A 26,598-nucleotide genomic window follows, 5' to 3' on the forward strand; every position below is an offset into this window, starting at 1 on the left:
ATGGACACAAGACATTAATGTAAACATTTCATCACATTTGCACTGAGCCTTTTCAGACAGTACACACCACACAAAAGCAGATCTACAAGCTCACAACAGGTATGCATAGAAACATATTGTGAGCTTATGTATCTGCATTATCAAATAACTGATGTGATCTAACTATTAATTTACCGAATGACCGTCCGCCGTCTGACCGTCTGTCAGCATGCAGCTGACATCACTGATACTAAACAGTGTCGTTACCATGCCAACATCCGCGTGCTGAAACAATGCCCACATTTGGAGATGACTTACATTACTGATTTTGATTGATTGATTGAAGACTTTATTAGAAGTTTGCATAGGAAAAGGTACAGTTTCATGACGGTACAGTTCACTGGTACAAGGTCTACTAAAAGGAGATCCATGAAAAGACTAAGCTTATTTCCACTGGAAACCATTGAAGTATCTCATATAACATTGAATGACAGACAAATAGAACACAGTACTATGCAGTAGATATGTAAAGAAAAACAAAAAAGAAAACAGTAAGTCTAAACAAACAGTATATACAAAGAAGGGGGCAGGGGAGGTTAGGGTTGGGCTAGGTTCATTTTTTTACCAGTTGCGAACGGCTGCTGCCTGTAAGTGGTTTTTCAGGGCACTTTTAAAAGATGCTAGTGATCCACACTCCTTTATGGCCTTCGGTAAGGATTTCCACATTTTGGTGGTATAGCAGAAAAACGAGTTTGACCCTTTGTTGGTTTTGACTCTGGGTTGGAAGTGATCTGTGGTGCTGCCTCTGGTGTTGTAATTATGGACATCCTTAATGTTTATAAAGTATTTTGACAGGTACTTGGGTATCATAGTGGTGTAGTGTATCTTGTACAACAGGCCCATTGCAAGTTGCTGTACTCTGTCTCATATACTCTGAGCCACCCCACTCTTAACTGGTGAGTAGCGGTGAGGTGAGTCTGATAGGGAAGGTTAAGCAGGACCCTAATTAGTTTATTTTGGGCTGTTTGGAGTTTAGTTTTAAGGGCTTGTGGGGCGTCACGATACCATACGTGAACTCCGTAGTCAAATAGGGGCTGGATTATTGCACCAGCTATGGTCTTCAGTGTGTTGAAATTGACCATTCACTGTAAAAAATAAAAAGTTGGGGAAACTCAAAATTTTAAGGCAACAAACTTCAGAAAACCTTTGAGTTTAGGTCAACTTAGAATTTTAAGTTAAGCAAAAATTATAAAAGCTGAGGCAACTTAAAATGTTAAGATACACCAACAAAACCAATTTAAGCAAAACTTAAAGTTTTATGTTTGATTGTCTAACTTAAATGTTTTCTGAAGTTTGTTGCCTTAAAATTTTGAGTTTTCTCAACTTTTATTTTTTACAGTGTTGGGGCGATCCTCTGTAGGAAGCGAGTTCGTTGGTTGATTTTATTTATTACTTTAGAAGTCATCTTTTCGCTGGAAAGATTAGCTTCAAGGATACATCCTAAGTAAGAGATTTCGTTTTTACGTGTTATGACCTTGTCACCCACTTTGATTGTGAAGTTATCGACTTTTTTGAGGTTATGATTTGATCCAAAGAGGATGGACTCAGTTTTTCCCAAGTGAATTGATAATTTGTTGTCATTAAGCCATGTGCAGATCTTACTTAGTTCAGAGTTAAGCGTCTTTTCAACCTGCAAGTGGTCCTTGCCCGAGACTAGGAGAGCCGAGTCATCCGCGAACAGGAACAGATTGCAGTCGCAAGCAGATGCCATGTCGTTCACGTATATTAGGAACAACAGAGGCCCCAGTATGCTACCTTGAGGAACACCACAGCTTACTGGGAGGGGGGGGGGGACAGGGTACCGTTAATCTCCACCACTTGTTCCCTCCCCACCAGGTAAGACTGCATCCAACTCACTGCTGCGCTGTCAAGACCGATGGCTTTTAGTTTCTCAATCAGAATAGAATGATTTACGGTGTCAAATGCCTTCTGGAGGTCCATCATGACCATGCCGCTATATTTGCCGTCATCCGCTTCGCGTTTGATTTGGTCAGTCAAATAGAGAAGGCATGTGTCAGTGGAATGAGATTTTCTGAATCCAGATTGGAACTCGTAAATCAGATTATTCTCATCGAGATATTTTGCAATCTGTTCGTAGACTATTTTCTCCATGACTTTGGATATGGAGCTAAGAATGGAAACGGGGCGGTAGTTTCCAGGGTCTAGTTTGCTACCTTTTTTATGCAGGGGGGTTACTTTTGCTAGTTTGAAGTCCTGGGGGACATGACCCTGTTCAATGGAAAGGTTAATTATGTGGGTAATGATTGGAGCAATGGTGGCGGCTGAATCTCTGAGAAATCTAGCTGGAATTTTATCAAGGCCAGTGGCCTTGTGTTGAGGTAGGGCACTCAGTTTTTTAAACACTTCATCAGTTGTCACTGTGGCAAGTTTAAAACTGTCTTTTCTGACGCCCAGTTTTTTGTAGAATTTCTTAACACATTTTACACCATACCGCCCAGATGGGGCAACCAGTCTTTCGACCAGTTTACGGGCTGTGGTGGTAAAGGTTTTGTTAAGATGGGTAGCCACTTCACATTTGTCAGAAATGAGAGCGGCGTCCGTTTTGATGTTTATGTTGTGGGATATGGTTTTAGGTTTTAAGCCTAATTGGTTGTTAAGCAACTTCCATAGGTCTCGTGGTTTGTTTTTGTATTCGTCAATTTTTTCGTCGATGTAGTTTTTTTTGGCGGATTTAACTAGGGCGGTTGTCTGGTTTCTAAGCTTCTTGCACTGAGCAGTAAGATGCTTGATCTGGATTTTGAGGTCATGGTTGAATTTTTTCCTGAGCTTTTTGCAGCACTTTCGTTTTTCATCGTACTTTTTGTCTCTGAGTTTAGCTGATTCGGCAATATCTGAGTTATACCATGGCTCTTGGCGGGCTTTAACCCTGGTGGTTTTCAAGGGGGCCACGTCGTCTAGAGCATCGGTCAATTTGGTTTTAAAACCACACCATGCTCCTTCGACATTTGTACACTGCAGTTCTGGAGAAAAGTCTGTACTCGCTAGTTTGTGATTAAGAGCCTCACTGGAGTAGTTCTTAAGGCTTCTAGCTACGACAGTTTTGTGGCCACTAGCCTTGGGTTTGTGTATTTTTCGGGTAGCGTAGATCATGTAATGATCACTAAGACCGCATACAATAGCCCCGCTAGCGGTGACTTTGGACTTGTCAGATGTTACGACGAGATCGATGAGGGTTTGGGAGTGCTCTGTCACCCTGGTGGGTACGGTGACCAGCTGAGTGAGGCCATATTGACTACATAACCCATTGAAGGACTTGAACAGGGGTGCTTCTTTACGCAAAACATCCACATTCCAGTCGCCCAAAATGTGGTACTCAATACCGTCCACCTTTGCTAAGCTCTCATTAAACAACTCAAAGAAATCATTCTGATCAGGTGGTCTATAGACAGCACATATTAGTATGTTTTTTGCATGTTCAAAGATTACCTCAATCCATACAGTTTCAAGAGAACTGTGGTCTAAGTCTGGACGGGGGATAAAATTGACATCATTATGTACATACATGCAAACTCCGCCTCCCCTCCTGTTTCTATCATTTCTGATTACAGTGTAGTTGGCAATTTCAATATTGGCGTCAGTAAACGAGTCATCAAGTTTAGTTTCAGAGAAGGATATAATTTTTACCTTACCGCCATGAAACATCCCCTTGATTTGCTCCAGTTTTTTGGGGTTCAAGCTATTGATGTTTAAATGAGCTAGATGAAGTCCTGGTTTCGCAAAAACAACAGAGTGCATGTTTTCGGTAGTGATCGAGTCAATGTCGGAGCTGGGGGAGGGAGGTTCTTTGATCATGGCCGAGGGCGAGACAGGAAAGACTGTCTGGGGGGGAGGTGGTCGTAGGTGTCCGGTTGAAACAGTTGTGTCTGTAGTGGGGGTGGGGGGGCGCTGGGGGTGAAGACAGGTCCCTTTGATGTTGTTTGGGAATCCAGGCATGCAGTGATCCATGCTCTCTCCTGTGATGCGCGGTATATGTCTGGGTTCTCCAACATTACTTCTGAGTCTCCTAAATTCAACGCCTCATATACATGTGCCCACCCCCCCGGCACAGGCCTAGTTAGGTTTAAAGTTGTTAAACCGATCCTGATGATGGTTACATGTCTCCTTTCCGACACCAACCCTATCTCTAACCCTAACCTTAACCTCTATGGAAGTGTTGCCACTCCAACAATAAGAAGTCAATGTCGGAATGGAGACATGTCAGAATGGAGAGAGCCCCCCCCCCCCCCCCCGATGATATATTAAACACTTTAGCTTGGGACCCCCTGGAACCTCCTCAAGGACCCCTGGGTGTCCCCAAACCTCAGGGGACACCCAGGAAACTTTAAGAACTACATATGGATCAAACGATGGAATATCTAAATGTATACAACAAGCTATGGACTGATATCTATGTACTATTAGTTCATAAAAATAGCAAAATAGCTTAATCTTCTGCAAATCCTCTGAAAATCTACTGTCTTGAAATGGCACACCTATATCTATGCAACAAACTATGTTATATCTATGTTACACACTTATGTTATATCTCTCTAGAATATCTATATTTGCAACCCCCTTTTAATTACTGTTTCTGCATTTTTTTTGTTTTTCCTGTTGTTTCAACTTTGAAGAGCCAAAACCCCCCAAATGACTTTTTCATTCACATGATAAATGTATAAACATTTGTATGATTCCAGAAGTCACAGAGCAGAGTCTCCAACACCCAGCTGTGTGTCTATGAAGAGTGATGCGTCTAAAGGACTTCCCCCTGACTTCAGTGAACCTGGACCTCCACACACACAGTATGTCATTCCTCCTATACAATACAACACCCTGGGCACAACCTGCGCTGTGCGTTGTCTCGGAAGTTGTGGTGGAAGTTACATCATGCGGTGCGGGTCTGTTTACATCCCACAGCAAAACAAACAAAAATTGATTGTAGCTCTCAAAAATTGATTGTAGCTCTTAACTCGCTCTTAACACTTTCCCAGCCTGGCCAGAATGGTTGTCTGTGGACTAGCCGTAAATTTCTAGTATTGTATTATGATCTGAGACATAATATTATGATTATAAACATTAGCGCACGCCCCCTCCTTCTTGGACGGCGCCGTTGTTTTGTTTTGTTTTTCGATCCCCCGGTCGTAAACTCACCATAAATATCTCGATTTCCATTGGCATAGAGTGGGGATTTTGGCCGAGTCTTCTTCCCCCCGTGGCGCTTCGCGTGCACGATCCGTGCACATCACGGTAAACGAATGTAATCCCGTCGATATGAAGACCCCGTGACAACTTTGATCTGGTCGAAAACATCCCCGAGATGCGCTATGCTAACTCTTCCTCCTACAATGAAAGTGAACGGAATTTGGGTTTAGAGAAGGGATAGTGACCAGAAGCACTTCCGGTTCATGCGCAGAGAAGAATGATGCAATTGGTTAGACCGGAGGTGAGACAGAGAAGGGCTACCGATCGTTTTTTTCCCCGATCATTATCATTTATTTCAGTTTTAATGACCTAGTACAGTAAATTCCGGTCGGCTAATTCGAGTACAGATGAACTACGGTTTAATCCGGTTTTAATATTAAGTGGCTCGAGAGTTAATAGGTGTAAAGTTGTTCGAATCCATGTTTTTGTTTGGATATTGTTTATTGCAAGAGACATAGAAGAGACTTTTTTTCCAGCAGGGAATAGGTTTGCAAAAAGAAAAAAAGAAAACAAAATGAAAAATTCTGGGTAAATTCAGCCCCACCTCATTATTTGGTTAATTAATGGCTGAGATATTGCTACGGCCCACACATCTATCTCGAAAAGAAAAGAAAAGAAAAGAAAAAAGAAAACTAGAAGCAGTGCTCTTCCGAGCACAGGTCTCCACCAGGTCAGGTAGGTCCTGGTGGAGCTAAATGTGAAAAGGGTGCCATGTCTTCTTTGGCAATTTAACGGCAAAGTGACGCTGCAGGCATGATTTGAGGCATTTTGTTCCAAAAATGAGTTTGGCAAACATCGACCTGCTGGTCGAATAATTGTAAAAAGATTGTTTTACATAAGTCGGCCTCCTCGTGCCATTATAAAAGGATATGAAAAATGCAGGGCAAAGGTTTTTCCTTGGCCTCTAGGGAGTGCACATACAATATTGTACACTGATGAACAGTGGAGTTATGGGTAAAAACACAAATCGGCCTTTTATAGCGCCACCATGAGGCTGAATTGATTTTTTGAGTTGCATTTATTCCTCCGCCTAGTGGGAATGTGCATGCACAATTTCACTAAAATCACACACTGCATGATTTCCAGTTTTAGCCAATCAAGATGGAATAAGGAAAATCGGACAGATCCATGTCGATCACATGACTGTAGAGATACTGTCTACCGATTTGTATTCATTTTTGACAAAATCTGTAGGAATACGGGCAAAAGTTAGTTTTGCAAAAATCGCACTCTTGGTGGTGCTAGAACTGGGCAATGTGAAGAATGTGGGGCAGAGCTTCTGAATTGGCATCCAGGGAGTGTGCAGGTGCACAGTTCGACCGCCACCAAGCCAACACACACACACACACACACACACACACACACACACACACACACACACACACACACACACACACACACACACACACCTGTTGTTTCAACATTTAATAGCCCAAAACAGATCTACTCTCTTAGACCAAAATTCTTTATCCTTCACATTACAAATGAATAAACATCTGTAAAGTAAAAAAAAAAAAAAAACATCCCAAAATATTCAGCCCCACCTCCTAGAACACACTATCACGTCCAGACTTTTCTCTTTACAGATGAGTAAGCCTGGCTACGCAAGTTTACCTATACAATATATAACACTATAACATTACAAAGTTGTTGTTGTTTTGACATTGAGGAGCGAAAACCCTCAAAAATGACTTTTTCATTCACATGATAAATGTATAAACATTTGTGTGATTCCAGAAGTCACAGAGCAGAGTCTCCAACACCCAGCTGTGTGTCTATGAAGAGTGACGCTTCTAAAGGCCTTCCTCTTGTCTTCAGTGAACCTGGACCTCCACACCCACAGTATGTCCTCCTATACAATATACACAACACTACTAGAATAACATAGTTATGCAATCATTTGGTCAACGTCATTATTTGGTTAATTAATGGTTATTAAGGCTGAGATGTTGCTACGGCCCACACATCTATCCTAGAAAAGAAAAGAAAAGAAAAGAAAAGAAAAGAAAAGAAAAGAAAACTTACTGTAATCACTTTACCTTTTTTAGTAACAGAGTAACAGAACACGTTAGTTTTGCAATAGAGTAATTGGATATAAAAGTTACTTTTGGCATTGGCATTACTTAGTTACATTGAAGACCTACAGTGGTTGTACCTTGAAAGTGCTGGTGGTGGTACCACAATGGCAGGTTGGTGGTGCCACCTAATTTTCTATTCTATAGCTCCACCACTAGGTGGTGGCAGAGAGCAACTAATGCCCAGACACAGGCAGTTTCAGTCAACAAATAGACAATTGAAAAGAAAAGTTAGTTAGCTGTTTTTTTTTCTTCTTTTTTTTAAAAGAAAATGTTGCTTTATACACAATTGTGTTTATAATATTTAACAACAATAAACACACTAAACAATGTTAGACAAAATAAATACAAAAACATAATCATAATGTATCTTTTGAGGCAGAAATAAGCTTGGGTTGTTTATCCCTTTAAAGTTATTTAAGGGGTAGCTTGAGTGAGCTATAATATTTTAATTTCATGGATATTTTTAATTAAGTTTAAAATATAACTCTCTGTGGAAACAAGTCCCCAGTACCCAAGGAACACAATCAAACCAATCACATCTTTCAGTTGTAATAATTTTTTGGCAGTTGTAAATCTGCATTTTATGAAGCCACTTAAAAGATAGGCCTATATTTAAACGTGGTAAAACATTGGAGCTTTAGCAATGGACAACATTTTAGTGGCTAATGCAAGGATTGAACTCCCAACCCTTGACACACAAGTCTGACCCTCAGCCCACTAGACTACCTTCATCCTGTTGATGATAGACCATTGTGTTGGCTACAGTTAGTTCGCCTGCTACAGTGAGTTTGAGATATGGCCCAAAATGTATAGTTTTAGTCATGTGCATGTCATCCAATGTCTACTAAGTGAGTGCTTTATTATAATAACTATAATGTCAAACTAATTGTGTGGAAAGTCGTATATAATGCATGTTATTGAACTGTTTACAATTCTCTCTGCTAACAAATGTGAATGGAACTCATTAGAACAAGCATGTGTAGACAGAAAAGTACAGTATCCTGACAAATCATGTGTGTGTTAAAGTAATATGTTCTTCATTTTGAGGTAGAAATAAGCTTTCAATCAACAGATAGAAGCTTGTTGACAAGTGAAAAGAAAACTACTTGTAATGCTAATGAGTGACTGTAATACAGTAGGCTAATGTAGTGCAATGTTAGGCCTACTTTAAGTACATTTTGAGGCCAACACTTTCAAACTAAAAGATTTGAAAAGTAAAAGATTTGAATACTTTCTACACCACTGGTGGTGAAGGGTATACAAATGTGACCCTTTGTTTGAGCGGGATCTTGGTTGAACATGTAGAGCACTTCAGTGCCTAAAGCTGGGATCATACTCTGAACCTCTGGCCATCAACTCACAGTTACAACCCCTACTATCAGCAGAGTTGACACATCATCCTTGTGTAATACAATACCATATTGCATCTAATCACGTAAACATATTGCTTGAATGTTTAAACCCAATAAATGTAGTTGTAGACAGAAGTAAACAAGGAGCAAAGACATGAACACAATGCCAAACCAAATTAAAAAAGGTCCAAAAAAGTGTGTGTGTGTGTGTGTGTGTGTGTGTGTGTGTGTGTGTGTGTGTGTGTGTGTGTGTGTGTGTGTGTGTGTGTGTGTGTGTGTGTGTGTGTGTGTGTGTGTGTGTGTGTTGGGGAGGGGGGCACAAAACTCCTGGGCTACCGATAAAATAATCTTTTAATGTATCTGAGTGTAGCCTAACAGATATTATGAAATGGATCAACTATAGAGTTACTGGTGTCCGGTGCAAGTCTCTGACATTTGACACTCCCGGTCAAGAGTCCATTGTATTGGCCTAAATAGTCGAGGACCCACATGGCCAAAAGCTCAAAGAAAAGAGGGGTACCTGTGATTTTCTGCCGTACTTTTTATTTCAGTTTCATCTATTAGGTTGGTCATTAAGGTCCACAGAATGAGAGGCCTGCTCTGCCGGAAACATCGCGAAAAAAAGTAATGGCCATTGTATATTCACTGTCCCATTGACTCCACTAGAAATATTTAAAAAAGAAAAAAAGTCTGCTTTAATTAGCATGTGAGGGGTCAAATTAGGGATTCTTCGTGATTCTGAATCCATTGCAAGCATTTGTTTTGCATGAAAAACATTCCTTGGGCAAGATATCAACCCCCCAAAACAGTCAAAAGTGATGAGTCATCACTTTTTTTTCCACTTTTCACAGTTTTGGGCTGCCGAAAAGTAACCCAAGCAATGTTTTTTATGCAAAACAAATGCTTGCAATGGATTCAGAATCATGAAGAACCCCTAATTTGACCCCTCACATGCTAATTAAAGCAGATGTGTTTCCTTTTTTTTATATTTCTAGTGGAGTCAATGGGACAGTGAATATACGAATGGCCATAACCTTTTTTCGCGATGTTTCCGGCAGAGCAGGCCTCTCATTCTGTGGACCTTAATGACCAAACTAATAGATAAAACAGAAATAAAAAGTACGGCAGAAAATCACAGGTCCCCTCCCATTTTGGGGACTGGGTCCCCGACTAAAAGTCTGTGGCCATGAGGCTAACAAAAGCAAGGTGTTAAACCAGTAATTTAGCATATCATTGACTCTGAGCGTCCTGAGTTAGTACATCCCCTGTGTTCATTTAACTGTTTCACAATATAATATCAAATAATATAATGACATTCCTGAAAACTTTTACAGAGATTTAAAACGTGGAAGTCGGTAATATTCTACAGGCTGATCTTATGTAGACAGAAATATGCGCTCTCACTACCAACTCCAGACACATGATGTGGTAATACCTTTTACAGTTCACCTCCCCTTTCCTCTCTGCTGGCTACAGTATGTTAATTTTTTTAGGCAGTTTTGCCATGTTGGTTTATTTATTATTCACATTGAGTTACAGAATCGTTCTGCAAGAATGTCTGCTAAATAACAAAATAAATAACAAAAACTTAAATTAGTATAGACCTACATGGTAATTATAATGAGATATGCATCTAATATTTAATTTGAATATGTGGCCAAATTATTGAACTTGTTTTGGCTTGTTTTTCGAGGTGAGATTGTATTATTTTTCTTTCAAGATTTGGATTTGGCCCTTAAATATGAATGCTATTTATTGAATGGTAAATTAATCACCACTGCTGCATTGTCTGAAGGAAGCCAAACCAAAATAAGTTTTACTCTTATGTACCTGTAGTCTACACAAGATGTAGCAATTAAGTACTATGAGTGAATTAACCTTAGGACAGGCCTGTCTGTCTGCTGATTTGAACAGGGAACGGGGGAGGGGCGGCTGTAGGTCTACTGTTCCACAGTAAAAAAAAGTAAATAAAAAAAAAGGTGCTACTTTCTGATAACAAACTAGAAACTGTACTAGTCTACTACAAGTCTAGTCAAGTCATCACAACACTAAAATGCTGCTACTCTTCCCAATGTTTTTTATTTTATTTAAACCGTGTTTTTTACTCTGTTCCAATGCCTCTGTTCCATCTCACTTGGCCTTTTCAGTCTTTAGTTCCTAACTATTTATTTTTCTGTTAAGTGGAAAATATATTTTTAAGAACTCTACATATTTGTTCCACATCTATTCAGACTTTCCAAGGAGTCGCAGATAAAGGGAGAGAGGTTAGCCTACTGCATTACAGTGGTGCATAGTCATCTGCTGGTCTAGAGGACTCTGAGGAGGGCTTGTAAGTGGGAGTTTGGGGTTCCATTCTGGCTTGGGGTGCTAACCCTATCCAATATCTTTTGTGTTTGCTTTGTCTAAATAACATTGTTTATTGTAATAAACCATTTTTTATAAAGAAACAAACTCTTCAGTCCCCAGTACTCAAGGAACACCGTACAGGGAAAAAAATCAATACAATAAAACTCAACATTTATAAGTTGTAATCACTTTTTGTAAACCTGCATTTTATGGAGACTGAAGATTGCCACTTTAAAGACAGGCCTATATTTAAACTGGTTAGAAGTTTGCATAGGAAAAGGTAGACTTTCATGACAGTACATACAGTTCACTGGTAAAAAGGTCAATTAAAAGGATAAGCTCAGGAAAGCCCAATGCTGTTTTACATTGAGATCCTTGTTTAACTCACACAACATTGAATGACAGATAGAACTAGCTTAAGCTAGGTTCATTGTTAGCAGTTTCGAGTGGTTTTTCAAAGCTGTTTTAAAGGAAGTTAGGAAGTTACACTCCTTTAAGGCCTTCAGTAGGGTGTTCCACATTTTAGTGGTATAGCAGGATAACAAATTTGACCCTTTGTTTGCTTTGTCTAACATTGTTTAGTGTAATAAACATAGTTGTTTATAAAGAGGCAATCTCTTTAGAAATCATCCTGATTCATTTTATTTAAACAGTGTCTCTCAGTTTCCGCATTTTTTGCGCAGTGGGTGCAAAGTTTGTTTTCTCTAGAGAGCCAGGTATGCCCATGGCAGCCTTTCTCAATAGCAAGACTAGTGCTCACTCGTACCTAGTTAATAGATGTCTTTGGGTCTCTCCTACTCCCCAACCCCCCATGTGAGACAGCTACAGCAACTTTGCCTCCTTAGAACGGGGGTCGACTCCAGGCTCCAGCTCAGAGCCAAACAGGTTTGGCCACTGTTTGTTTTTTTCATTCATACCAGCAGTGCAGCTGTAGCTATATGTTGTGTGACCTCTGTTGAAGTAGAGATCTGTAAATTCAACACAGTTTGTTGACTAAAATGCAGATTAGCTTATTACTCAAAAAAACTTTTTTGAGGCCTTCATTTGTGGAGAGAATAGATGCAGCACTTAAGTCAAGCCTACTAAAAGTAACATTTCAATGAAATGCCTTATAAACAGTAAAACAAACAATAAACAATCAAATGCATTTCCATATAATTAGTGTGAAAATATAATTATTATAAATTTATAATGCACAACAACTTAGCAGACTTTGGATGACATGCAAATGAGTAGTTTAGTACCACCAATTCTCTGTAGCAGGGGCTCAGGGAGCAATAAGGGAAAGAGTCTTGCTCAGGGACACATCAATTCCTAGCTGGCTTGGCCAGGAATCGTACCTGGGACAAACAGGAGCTTAGGCTCTCCAGGCATTCTCACTAACCACTAAGTTTTAAGTATAATAAACACAGTTGTGTATAAAGCAACAATTGCATTTCAATTCAACCTGAACTCTGCATTGTCGTCTAAGTTTTCTTTAATTAATAACAATCACAATGAATCTGTTCACCCTTGCTGTGTTGCCAACACTGTAATGTAGGGTTCATGGACTCACATGTGCCTCCCTGTGGCAGATAAGCCACATTACATGCTGTAACACCTCTAAAAAAGGTGGTACCACCTTTACTCAACGGCACTACAGTGGTGCCACTGAGGCAGCCAACTGGTGACACTGCCAATCTCAACTGCTAACGACTGTACAGTGTTTTTCCATGTTCATTCTGTCGTCACAAGGGAAAAGGAAAACAGAAACAATTGTAGATTTCTTTTTTTATGATTCCAGAAGTCTTCACCACAGAGCAGAGTCTCCAACACCCAGCTGTGTGTCTATGAAGAGTGATCAGTCTATGGGTCTCCCTTGGAACTTCAGTAATGAACCTGGACCTTCAAACACAACGTAAGATCACTGAACTCTTTAACTGGAGACAACAAGAATGAATCCACATAGAAATAATGAAATATATACACTAGTTTTACATTGGTTGTACTAATAAACAGGACAAAAGAAGGAAATACAAACTTTAAAATTGTGGACATGAAATATGCATTAATATGATAATTGACAGTTGTTGTGTCAAAGATCTTTGAAAGCTGATCAACAACCCTGTCACCTTTGCCCTTTAAAAGAGTTGGGTGACTCATAGTTGTCAGTTAAATGGGGTATCTGATGAAGAACTTCCAGGGAAACTCTCTCTGCCTCATATTACGCCCAGCAGTGGTGCTTTGGGATTTTCTTTTCAGGGCGGACGGTCATTTATTGACGTCACATGCACGCACATGCACGCGCCTCCAGAGGCTATTTAGAAGAAAGGATGTCAGCAGATCTAATGGTGGGAAAACAATAGTTTTCTAGTCTTAATTACATTTGCATTGTTACTTAAGATTTTATGTTCTACTAATTAATTTAGAAAATACAGCGCTACAGTAGTAGTAGCCACTGATTAAAGTATAGCTTGTAGTTATCAAGGGGGGGGGGTATGCACGCGTTTACACGCACGTGGGAATTTATTGAGTACACGGCGTCCGGTTTCCAAAGCTTCCAAATAGTTATGCAATCATTTGTCCAACGCCATTATGTGGTTCATTAATGGTTATTAAGGCTGAGATATTGCTACAGCCCACACATCCATCCACATCCCTATAATGGTGCGCTGTGCGTTGTCTCGGAAGTTGTGGTGGAAGTTACATCATGCGGTGCGGGTCTGTTTACATCCCACAGCAAAACAAACAAAAATTGATTGTAGCTCTTAACTCGCTCTTAACACTTTCCCAGCCTGGCCAGAATGGTTGTCTGTGGACTAGCCGTAAATTTCTAGTATTGTATTATGATCTGAGACATAATATTATGATTATAAACATTAGCGCACGCCCCCTCCTTCTTGGACGGCGCCGTTGTTTTGTTTTGTTTTTCGATCCCCCGGTCGTAAACTCACCATAAATATCTCGATTTCCATTGGCATAGAGTGGGGATTTTGGCCGAGTCTTCTTCCCCCCGTGGCGCTTCGCGTGCACGATCCGTGCACATCACGGTAAACGAATGTAATCCCGTCGATATGAAGACCCCGTGACAACTTTGATCTGGTCGAAAACATCCCCGAGATGCGCTATGCTAACTCTTCCTCCTACAATGAAAGTGAACGGAATTTGGGTTTAGAGAAGGGATAGTGACCAGAAGCACTTCCGGTTCATGCGCAGAGAAGAATGATGCAATTGGTTAGACCGGAGGTGAGACAGAGAAGGGCTACCGATCGTTTTTTTTTCCCGATCATTATCATTTATTTCAGTTTTAATGACCTAGTACAGTAAATTCCGGTCGGCTAATTCGAGTACAGATGAACTACGGTTTAATCCGGTTTTAATATTAAGTGGCTCGAGAGTTAATAGGTGTAAAGTTGTTCGAATCCATGTTTTTGTTTGGATATTGTTTATTGCAAGAGACATAGAAGAGACTTTTTTTCCAGCAGGGAATAGGTTTGCAAAAAGAAAAAAAGAAAACAAAATGAAAAATTCTGGGTAAATTCAGCCCCACCTCATTATTTGGTTAATTAATGGCTGAGATATTGCTACGGCCCACACATCTATCTCGAAAAGAAAAGAAAAGAAAAGAAAAAAGAAAACTAGAAGCAGTGCTCTTCCGAGCACAGGTCTCCACCAGGTCAGGTAGGTCCTGGTGGAGCTAAATGTGAAAAGGGTGCCATGTCTTCTTTGGCAATTTAACGGCAAAGTGACGCTGCAGGCATGATTTGAGGCATTTTGTTCCAAAAATGAGTTTGGCAAACATCGACCTGCTGGTCGAATAATTGTAAAAAGATTGTTTTACATAAGTCGGCCTCCTCGTGCCATTATAAAAGGATATGAAAAATGCAGGGCAAAGGTTTTTCCTTGGCCTCTAGGGAGTGCACATACAATATTGTACACTGATGAACAGTGGAGTTATGGGTAAAAACACAAATCGGCCTTTTATAGCGCCACCATGAGGCCGAATTGATTTTTTGAGTTGCATTTATTCCTCCGCCTAGTGGGAATGTGCATGCACAATTTCACTAAAATCACACACTGCATGATTTCCAGTTTTAGCCAATCAAGATGGAATAAGGAAAATCGGACAGATCCATGTCGATCACATGACTGTAGAGATACTGTCTACCGATTTGCATTCATTTTTGACAAAATCTGTAGGAATACGGGCAAAAGTTAGTTTTGCAAAAATCGCACTCTTGGTGGTGCTAGAACTGGGCAATGTGAAGAATGTGGGGCAGAGCTTCTGAATTGGCATCCAGGGAGTGTGCAGGTGCACAGTTCGACCGCCACCAAGCCAACACACACACACACACACACACACACACACACACACACACACACACACACACACACACACACACACACACACACACACACACACACACACACACACACACCTGCCTGCCTAGATATGCACGCACGCACACACACACACACACACACACACACACCTGTTGTTTCAACATTTAATAGCCCAAAACAGATCTACTCTCTTAGACCAAAATTCTTTATCCTTCACATTACAAATGAATAAACATCTGTAAAGTAAAAAAAAAAAAAAAACATCCCAAAATATTCAGCCCCACCTCCTAGAACACACTATCACGTCCAGACTTTTCTCTTTACAGATGAGTAAGCCTGGCTACGCAAGTTTACCTATACAATATATAACACTATAACATTACAAAGTTGTTGTTGTTTTGACATTGAGGAGCGAAAACCCTCAAAAATGACTTTTTCATTCACATGATAAATGTATAAACATTTGTGTGATTCCAGAAGTCACAGAGCAGAGTCTCCAACACCCAGCTGTGTGTCTATGAAGAGTGACGCTTCTAAAGGCCTTCCTCTTGTCTTCAGTGAACCTGGACCTCCACACCCACAGTATGTCCTCCTATACAATCATCATCATTCATCATCATTCTTCGAGAGTGAGGTCTAGCCAACACCAACTCGGGATTCCTGGATCGCTGCCGTCCACAGTCTCCTATCCAACATCAGGTTCTTGAGCTCTGCAGTGTTGTGAGCAGAGCTGTCGCGCCGCAGCACGTCTACATAGGTGGTTCGCCTTTTTCCCCTCCTGGCTTTGCCCTGGATTGGCTCCCATAGGGTCAGTTTATTAGCCTCCAGCTCTGGGTGCCTGACACAGTGTCCTGCCAGCCTCATCCTTCTTCCTCTGACCTTGTCCGTGACCCGTGGTAGGTCTCCATAGAGGTCCACATTTCTGATGCGGTCCGTCCATGTGACACCTAGTGCCATTCGTAGCATTCTTGTGTAGACTCCATCCAGGGCTTTTTCCTGTTGTGCTGTGAGGGTCCATGTCTCAGCCCCATACAGCAGCACAGACTCCACAGTAGCTATGAACAGCCGCCTCTTAAGGTCCTCTCCAAGTTCTGATTTCCACACTCTCCTCATCCCGTGCAAGGCCCTCCAGGCAAGTGCTCTCCTGACCTTCAGATCCTGTTCAGTTGAGGCAGTCCAGGCCCCGAGGTACTTGAAGTCCTCCACACGCTCGAGCACAGTCCCGTCTGCAGTGGAAATGGTTTTGTCCTCCGTGTTCACAGTCATTACCTTCGTTTTCTTGGCATTGAGCCTGAGGCCGATCTTCTTGCACTCCTTTTCTACTGCCAATAGAAGCTCCCTTCCTTTCTCGACTGTGTCCGAGACCAAGGCAATGTCGTCTGCGTAGTCTACAATATACACAACACTACTAGAATAACATAGTTATGCAATCATTTGGTCAACGTCATTATTTGGTTAATTAATGGTTATTAAGGCTGAGATGTTGCTACGGCCCACACATCTATCCTAGAAAAGAAAAGAAAAGAAAAGAAAAGAAAAGAAAAGAAAAGAAAACTTACTGTAATCACTTTACCTTTTTTAGTAACAGAGTAACAGAACACGTTAGTTTTGCAATAGAGTAATTGGATATAAAAGTTACTTTTGGCATTGGCATTACTTAGTTACATTGAAGACCTACAGTGTTTTTCCATGTTCATTCTGTCGTCACAAGGGAAAAGGAAAACAGAAACAATTGTAGATTTCTTTTTTTATGATTCCAGAAGTCTTCACCACAGAGCAGAGTCTCCAACACCCAGCTGTGTGTCTATGAAGAGTGATCAGTCTATGGGTCTCCCTTGGAACTTCAGTAATGAACCTGGACCTTCAAACACAACGTAAGATCACTGAACTCTTTAACTGGAGACAACAAGAATGAATCCACATAGAAATAATGAAATATATACACTAGTTTTACATTGGTTGTACTAATAAACAGGACAAAAGAAGGAAATACAAACTTTAAAATTGTGGACATGAAATATGCATTAATATGATAATTGACAGTTGTTGTGTCAAAGATCTTTGAAAGCTGATCAACAACCCTGTCACCTTTGCCCTTTAAAAGAGTTGGGTGACTCATAGTTGTCAGTTAAATGGGGTATCTGATGAAGAACTTCCAGGGAAACTCTCTCTGCCTCATATTACGCCCAGCAGTGGTGCTTTGGGATTTTCTTTTCAGGGCGGACGGTCATTTATTGACGTCACATGCACGCACATGCACGCGCCTCCAGAGGCTATTTAGAAGAAAGGATGTCAGCAGATCTAATGGTGGGAAAACAATAGTTTTCTAGTCTTAATTACATTTGCATTGTTACTTAAGATTTTATGTTCTACTAATTAATTTAGAAAATACAGCGCTACAGTAGTAGTAGCCACTGATTAAAGTATAGCTTGTAGTTATCAAGGGGGGGGGGTATGCACGCGTTTACACGCACGTGGGAATTTATTGAGTACACGGCGTCCGGTTTCCAAAGCTTCCAAATAGTTATGCAATCATTTGTCCAACGCCATTATGTGGTTCATTAATGGTTATTAAGGCTGAGATATTGCTACAGCCCACACATCCATCCACATCCCTATAATGGTGCGCTGTGCGTTGTCTCGGAAGTTGTGGTGGAAGTTACATCATGCGGTGCGGGTCTGTTTACATCCCACAGCAAAACAAACAAAAATTGATTGTAGCTCTTAACTCGCTCTTAACACTTTCCCAGCCTGGCCAGAATGGTTGTCTGTGGACTAGCCGTAAATTTCTAGTATTGTATTATGATCTGAGACATAATATTATGATTATAAACATTAGCGCACGCCCCCTCCTTCTTGGACGGCGCCGTTGTTTTGTTTTGTTTTTCGATCCCCCGGTCGTAAACTCACCATAAATATCTCGATTTCCATTGGCATGGAGTGGGGATTTTGGCCGAGTCTTCTTCCCCCCGTGGCGCTTCGCGTGCACGATCCGTGCACATCACGGTAAACGAATGTAATCCCGTTGATATGAAGACCCCGTGACAACTTTGATCTGGTCGAAAACATCCCCGAGATGCGCTATGCTAACTCTTCCTCCTACAATGAAAGTGAACGGAATTTGGGTTTAGAGAAGGGATAGTGACCAGAAGCACTTCCGGTTCATGCGCAGAGAAGAATGATGCAATTGGTTAGACCGGAGGTGAGACAGAGAAGGGCTACCGATCGTTTTTTTCCCCGATCATTATCATTTATTTCAGTTTTAATGACCTAGTACAGTAAATTCCGGTCGGCTAATTCGAGTACAGATGAACTACGGTTTAAACCGGTTTTAATATTAAGTGGCTCGAGAGTTAATAGGTGTAAAGTTGTTCGAATCCATGTTTTTGTTTGGATATTGTTTATTGCAAGAGACATAGAAGAGACTTTTTTTCCAGCAGGGAATAGGTTTGCAAAAAGAAAAAAAGAAAACAAAATGAAAAATTCTGGGTAAATTCAGCCCCACCTCATTATTTGGTTAATTAATGGCTGAGATATTGCTACGGCCCACACATCTATCTCGAAAAGAAAAGAAAAGAAAAGAAAAAAGAAAACTAGAAGCAGTGCTCTTCCGAGCACAGGTCTCCACCAGGTCAGGTAGGTCCTGGTGGAGCTAAATGTGAAAAGGGTGCCATGTCTTCTTTGGCAATTTAACGGCAAAGTGACGCTGCAGGCATGATTTGAGGCATTTTGTTCCAAAAATGAGTTTGGCAAACATCGACCTGCTGGTCGAATAATTGTAAAAAGATTGTTTTACATAAGTCGGCCTCCTCGTGCCATTATAAAAGGATATGAAAAATGCAGGGCAAAGGTTTTTCCTTGGCCTCTAGGGAGTGCACATACAATATTGTACACTGATGAACAGTGGAGTTATGGGTAAAAACACAAATCGGCCTTTTATAGCGCCACCATGAGGCTGAATTGATTTTTTGAGTTGCATTTATTCCTCAGCCTAGTGGGAATGTGCATGCACAATTTCACTAAAATCACACACTGCATGATTTCCAGTTTTAGCCAATCAAGATGGAATAAGGAAAATCGGACAGATCCATGTCGATCACATGACTGTAGAGATACTGTCTACCGATTTGTATTCATTTTTGACAAAATCTGTAGGAATACGGGCAAAAGTTAGTTTTGCAAAAATCGCACTCTTGGTGGTGCTAGAACTGGGCAATGTGAAGAATGTGGGGCAGAGCTTCTGAATTGGCATCCAGGGAGTGTGCAGGTGCACAGTTCGACCGCCACCAAGCCAACACACACACACACACACACACACACACACACACACACACACACACACACACACACACACACACACACAGACCTGCCTGCCTAGATATGCACGCACGCACGCACGCACGCACGCACGCACACACACACACACACACACACACACACACACACACACACACACACACACACACACCTGTTGTTTCAACATTTAATAGCCCAAAACAGATCTACTCTCTTAGACCAAAATTCTTTATCCTTCACATTACAAATGAATAAACATCTGTAAAGTAAAAAAAAAAAAAAAAAAAAAAAAACATCCCAAAATATTCAGCCCCACCTCCTAGAACACACTATCACGTCCAGACTTTTCTCTTTACAGATACAGTTATGCAATCATTTGGTCAACGTCATTATTTGGTTAATTAATGGTTACTAGAAGCTGGCCCGCCCTTCGGGCGGCCCAGCGTCTAGTCGGTGACCTGGCCAACTCGGAACAATGTAAATAGGGAATGAATGCCCCGCCCTTTAATGCAAACCCCATTATACCTGTTTTCATAGGACCCGTTTTGACCATCTGTCTGCCTGTGTCCATTTATGCCCATATATGGAGATATCTGTATCTGTCTGTCTGTCTGTCGGCGTCCATTCTGTCCATATATGGAGATCACTGCAGTTATAGTTCTGGGTCCATTTTATGCCCATATATGGAGATATCTGTCTATCTGTGTCCATTTTATGCCCATATTTGGAGTATCTGCCTGTGCCTCCAACTGTGTTGCAGACACAGTGCCGGTTCCCCCTTTAATGCAAACCTCATTATACCTGTTGTCATAGGACCCGTTTTGAACATCTGTTTGCCTGTGTCCATTTATGCCCATATATGGAGATATCTGTATCTGTCTGTCTGCGTCCATTTTATGCCCTTATATGGAGATCTTTGACCATCTGTTTGCCTCTGTCCATTTATGTCCATATATGGAGATATCTGTATCTGTCTGTCTGCAATCCATTTTATGCCCATATATGGAGAACGCGCGTGCCCGTGGGACGAACGGTTCTCATATGGGGCATTCATTTTATGCCCATATATGGAGAACGCGCGTGCCCGTGGGACGAACGGTTCTCGAGATACGCGAACGGTTCTTTAATGCAAACCCCAATATACCTGTTGTCATAGGACCTGTTTTGACCATCTGTTTGCCTTTTCCCCCTTATGCCCATACATGGAGATCTTTAATGCAAACCCCAATATACCTGTTGTCATAGGACCTGTTTTGACCATCTGTTTGCCTTTTCCCCCTTATGCCCATACATGGAGATCTCTGCACACACAGTACCGGTTGCGGAAAACTCTGATGTCAGACATCAGTTCCGCATACGGGCATTCATTTTATGCCCATATATGGAGAACGCGTGTGCCGGTGGGAAGAACGGTTTCGAGATATGAAGATCTCTGCACACACAGTACCGGTTGCGGAAAACTCTGATGTCAGACATCAGCTCCGCATACGGGCATTCATTTTATTCCCATATATGGAGAACGCGCGTGCCGGTGGGACGAACGGTTCTCGAGATACGCGGATTACATACATACATACACACTCACAGAGATTTTTTGTTGACTCATGTGGCGTGTACGTGATGTCAGAGCCTTTTATGAGGTGATGTCACAATGAGTCAGCGCTTGCGCCTATTTCCTCCGGAACAGCCTGATGTCAACAATCAGCCCGCATAAGGAGATTCCGAACGTTTCGCGCCGGTTCGGGAAAACCGCGCGTCGGGTCGAGACCCGGCACTGCACTCCGTGCCGCGGCGGGGAACGCGTGTGCCGAATCTGAAGCCGGTGGGACGAACGGTTCTCGAGATACGCGGATTACAGACAGACAGACAGACAGACAGACAGACAGACACGCAGAGACTTCTCGCATTTATGGATAGATTAAGGCTGAGATGTTGCTACGGCCCACACATCCATCCACATCCCTATAATGGAAAAGAAAAGAAAAGAAAAGAAAAGAAAAGAAAAGAAAAGAAAAGAAAAGAAAAGAAAAGAAAAGAAAAGAAAAAGTGAATAATGGTCAGCCTCTGTCTGCAGCAGTGTTGGAAGTAACACTTTGACCTTTAAAAGAGTTAGGTGAGTTTCTCCCTCTGTGTCATCAGCGCCCACACCCTAGGTGGGGTTGGCAATAGGGCCTTTCTGTGTGGAGTTTGCATGTTCTCCCCGTGTCTCCTAGGGTAGATACCCTCACAAAAACATGCAGTAATCCTGGTCTCAATAATGCCTCCCCCTGGCCAGCCGGGGGCGCTTGATGGAGGGGAAAGGAACTGGTTGGAATAACGTGTTCCTTCCACGCGCTACGTCCATCCCGGGGAAATCCCCCCCCCCTGTCAGGTGAAAAGAAACAACTTGGACTACTCATGCATTGAAGGAAGCATGAGGTCAGTCCGTTGTCTCCCCAGACGCGGCAGAGGGAGAGCAGAGCCCAGGATTACATAGGCAATTGGCACTGGGTGAAAAAATGGGTTGCAAAATCATGGGATAAAAATTATAAAGTAAAAGAGTTAGGTGACTCATAGTTGCCAGTTATATAGATCATCTGGTGATTACCTTTGCTGTCTGTAACTTGTGGCGATGTTCTGATGGTTCTGACAGGGGAAAGTGTTATGTGTAATATCCATTATAGCGACCGACCGATTATCGGTAACCGATATATCGGCCGCCGATATGACCTTATTTGGGCATATCGGTTTATATCGGTATCGGTGAAATGTCCCGCCGATATAATAAAAACTAAGCCTAGCGCATTGAACAGTGTATGAGGGCTCTGAATGATGTAATGACCAGCATTGTCCAGCAGAGCGCGCCCTGCCACATGCCACATATAAGCAATGAGCCTTCAAACTTTCAGTCCATCAGCCCATTCAGCCGTCTTATGACTCTTTTTAGAGACGTGTAATCGATCAATGAACTGTGGTACTGCATCAAAGATGCGCTGCAGCCCTGCATGATTATGCACCAAATGCAGTGAGGTGGCATATGGCATAATAAACTAGCCGTTCAGTTCAGTGTGGATTCCGATGCAGTGATTCAATGTCGGGTGGGATTTGTCTGTCACTCAACGTCCATGCTATGGTTCTGCTAGCTACCAAACAAGCTAATACTCTAACGTTCCGTCGACCCCTAGTGCCTCGCCGCTAAAGAGTCATAACGTCTGTGGTTATGTGTTAAAGAGTCATAAAGTCTATGGTTCTTCCGTGTTCCTTCCCCAATTGCTGTGTATAATCCATAGACTGGAGATCATAAGTGCGCTTCCCTCCTCCGTTACTGTATGGTGAATTGACGTTGTACTGTGTTTGTCAGCCGAGCCCAGGGCCGGATTTACGAGGGAGCCCAGGGCCGGATTAACGAGGGAGCCCAGGGCCGGATTTTTTAGGGCCCCCCCCCCCCCCCCTAAAAAAGCTCCCCCCCCCCAAAAAAAAAGGGGCACCCCCCTGAAAACAGGGACGGATTAACCCCCGCGAGGGGGCCCCCCCTAAAAAAGCCCCCCCCCCCCCCCCCCCCCCCAAAAAAAGGGCCCCCCCTAAAAAAAAAACAAAGAAAAAAAACAAAAAAAATGTATATCGGTATCGTATCGGTATCGGTGATGGGCCCCCTCTCTTGTATCGGTATCGTATCGTTTAAAAAAAAAGTCTAGCGGTCGGACACTATCCCACACATTCTTCGCTTGGGGGGGGGGGGGGGGGGGGGCGGCGCCGGAGACCTGGCGCTCCATGCTCCATGCAGGGCCTGTTTGGCCTCTCCCAAAGGGTGGCGCTGAGAGAGATCTCTGATCTCTGAGAACTTTCACTGGAAAAACAAAAAGAATGAATCCACAAAGAAATGATTACAAATATAAGTGTGTTTTACTAAAATTGTGCACATGACATATGCAGTCATTTGACAGAAGACAGAGGTGTTGTCAAATAGATGGCTTACCTGTCAGTAAGGACAGAAATGGATATGGCTTAACCAGTCAAAACAATTGACAAATGGACAAATTATATCTTTGTAATTTATTATTTAAGATTTATGAATATACAATAGTTCCATGACTGAGAGGAGATTAGTATTGTACATCAACACAATGCAGAGTGAATGCATATCAATGATGATATATGTCATGTCATATTATATTATAATTACATATTAAATACTATTATACAGTAATATGTCTTAATGTCTCCACAGAGAGAGGGAGAGGAGTGGTTGTGTTGTGACAGAGCAGGCGTCCAAGGGATCCAGAACCACACCTGGACTGAAGAAACCCAGTCACACCAGCAGTGGTACATTAATTAACACAGTTAATAACTGAAATGTTTGAATTGACAGAAGACATTGTCAGACTAAATGTCCACAATGTGTCATCAGTATCCATGTTTAAATAATGACGCTAAACATGTATCAACTCTGTATGAAAACCAGTGATCCGATGTTGTTTCTTTTGCCTGTTTTTCTTAGTTTTATTAACCACTTAAACCGCTTATGTTGTTTAGTGGAGACCCTCGGGGCTCTATACTAGTGTATTTTCTGTTTTCACTCAACATGAAATAACTTCGCTAAAAATAGCAGATCTACAAGTTTACAGATCAGCTTGTAAGCTTGCAGATCTGCTATTTTCTGTCAAAGTTTCCCCCAGAATACGGAAGCTGGGGTTTAAGTAGATAAATTATAATGTGCATACTGTGAGGATGTAAAGTTATAAATTCAACTGAATGTTTAAAATGTCTTCATTGTCTTCTCATAGCAGGTGTCAGTCCGCAGGAGGTTCTAAAGGTTTATAAGGTGGGTTTGAACCGTCTTGATCGTGTGACATACGTCACTGAAGTGCCCTCCCTCAGCAGCATCTACACAGAGCTCTACATCTCAGCGGGAGAGAGTGAAGGGGTTAATACCCAACATGAGGTCTGGCAGCTTGAGAACGCTTCCAAGAAGAAGACCCTCCATGACCAACCAATCAAATGCTGTGACATCTTTAAGCCCCTCCTCCTTGGCAGAGACAAACCCATCAGAAGAGTTCTGACCAAGGGCATCGCTGGCATTGGAAAAACATTCTCTGTGCGTAAGTTCACTCTGGACTGGGCAAGGGGTTTGGAAAATCAAGATGTCATTCTCCTGGTTCCCTTCTCATTCCGGGAGCTGAACTTGGTCAGAGATGAGCAGCACAGTCTTCTCTCACTGATCCATCGTTTCCACCCAGAATTAAAGAAGGTCACAGCAGAGCAGCTTGCTGTCTGGAAGGTTGGCTTCATCTTTGATGGTCTGGATGAAAGCAGGTTTCCGCTGAAATTCGACAACATTCGCATTGGTTCTCATGTCTTCCAAGAGAATGACATTGTTTTTGATGTCACAGTGACATCATCAGTGGACTTACTATTGACAAACCTCATCGAGGGGAATCTGCTCCCCTCAGCCCTCCTCTGGATAACTACCAGACCTGCAGCAGCCAATCAGATCCCTCCTGATTGTGTTGACATGGAGACTGAAGTACGAGGGTTCACAGACCCCCAGAAGGAGGAGTTCTTCAGGAAGAGATTCAGTGATGCGAAGCTGGCCAGCAAAATCATCTCACACATGAAGACATCAAGGAGCCTCCACATTATGTGTCACATCCCAGTCTTCTGTTCGATCACAGCTACCGTTCTGGAGGAAATGTTGAAGACAGACGAGACAGAACAGCTGCCCACGACCCAGACTGCGATGTACAGCCACTTCCTGATGGTCCAGACAAAGCGAAAGAATCTGAAGTATGACGAGACACACGAGGCAAAGAATGAAGAAAAGAAAAAGAAGGCAAACAAGATGCTCAAGGCCATGACTAAGATGTACAACCACTTCCCGTTTGTCCAGACAAAGGAGAAGAAGTATGTTGAGCTCATGGAGAAGGACAGGGAGGATCTTCTGAAGCTGGGCAGGCTGGCGTTTGAACATCTGGAGAAAGGCATTGTCATGTTCTACCAAGAAGACCTGGAAGAGTGTGACCTTGATGTGAAAGAAGCCTCGCTCTACTCAGGAGTTTGCACAGAGATCTTCAAAGAAGAGACTGTTCAATCTGAGAGAAAGGTCTACAGCTTTGTTCATCTGAGCATCCAGGAGTTTCTGGCTGCAGTCTACCTGTTGCACTGTTTCACACAGAAGAACATGAAGGTACTGGAGATGTTCCTGAGAGAAGAAGAAAAAGAAAGAGGGGGAGGAAGGGGAGGAGGAGGAGGAGGAGAAAGGGGAGAAGGAGAGGAAATTACCCTGGAAGACTTCCTGTACAGAGTCATGGTAACATCCCAGAAGAGTAATAATGGCCACCTGGACCTCTTTGTCCGCTTCCTTCATGGCCTCTTACTGGAGTCCAACCAGAGTCTGTTAGGAGGCCTACTGAGTCAAACAAAGTGCAGTCCAGAGACCATCCAGAGAGTCATTAACAACCTGAAGAAGATGACCACTGAAGATCACTCTCCTGAGAGAATGATCAACATCTTCCACTGTTTGATGGAGATGAACGACCACTCAGTACTTCAGGAGATCCAACAGTACCTGGAGTCAGGGGACAGATCAAAGACAAAACTGTCTCCATCCCAGTGTTCAGCTCTGGCCTTCATGCTGCAGATGTCAGAGGATGCTCTGGATGAATTTGACCTGGACAAATACAACACCTCACGGGAGGGGCGACGGAGACTGATCCCAGCTGTGAGGAACTGCAGAAAGGCTCGGTTAGTAGTCATGTGAATAGAAACATCCTAGAGTCAATCTGCCATTACAGTTAATAATAACACTATAATTAGACACTATGGTTGACACACAAGTTCCAATAATAATGTCTGTGTAATAGTGACTGGTGGTATTTTGTGTACGTGCAAATTCCACAATAAAGCAGGGAAAAAACTGGAAGGATGTGTGGTTACCGTGACACGAGTCACGAGGAATCCGCTGAGAAATTAATTCCGTCTAAGCA

General features: G+C 42.2%; 1 protein-coding gene across 1 annotated transcript in view; it reads left to right on the forward strand.

The window, feature by feature from the left end:
- Positions 1 to 3,817: 3,817 nt before the first annotated feature.
- The window catches only part of LOC308293212 (protein NLRC3-like), a gene marked incomplete at both ends in the record, with an annotated part of 39,214 nt that continues 16,433 nt past the window's right edge, over positions 3,818 to 26,598 (forward strand). The window contains 6 exons of the mRNA XM_080735648.1: positions 3,818 to 3,900; positions 6,979 to 7,083; positions 12,801 to 12,914; positions 17,104 to 17,214; positions 23,844 to 23,913; positions 24,504 to 26,356. Coding sequence (XP_080591774.1) covers positions 3,818 to 3,900; positions 6,979 to 7,083; positions 12,801 to 12,914; positions 17,104 to 17,214; positions 23,844 to 23,913; positions 24,504 to 26,356 — 2,336 coding nt within the window. The remainder of the gene's footprint in view (positions 3,901 to 6,978; positions 7,084 to 12,800; positions 12,915 to 17,103; positions 17,215 to 23,843; positions 23,914 to 24,503; positions 26,357 to 26,598) is intronic.

The sequence above is a fragment of the Nannobrachium achirus genome, assembly GCF_963921795.1.
Source record: "Nannobrachium achirus genome assembly, chromosome: 10".
NCBI classification, from domain to species: Eukaryota; Metazoa; Chordata; class Actinopteri; order Myctophiformes; family Myctophidae; genus Nannobrachium; species Nannobrachium achirus.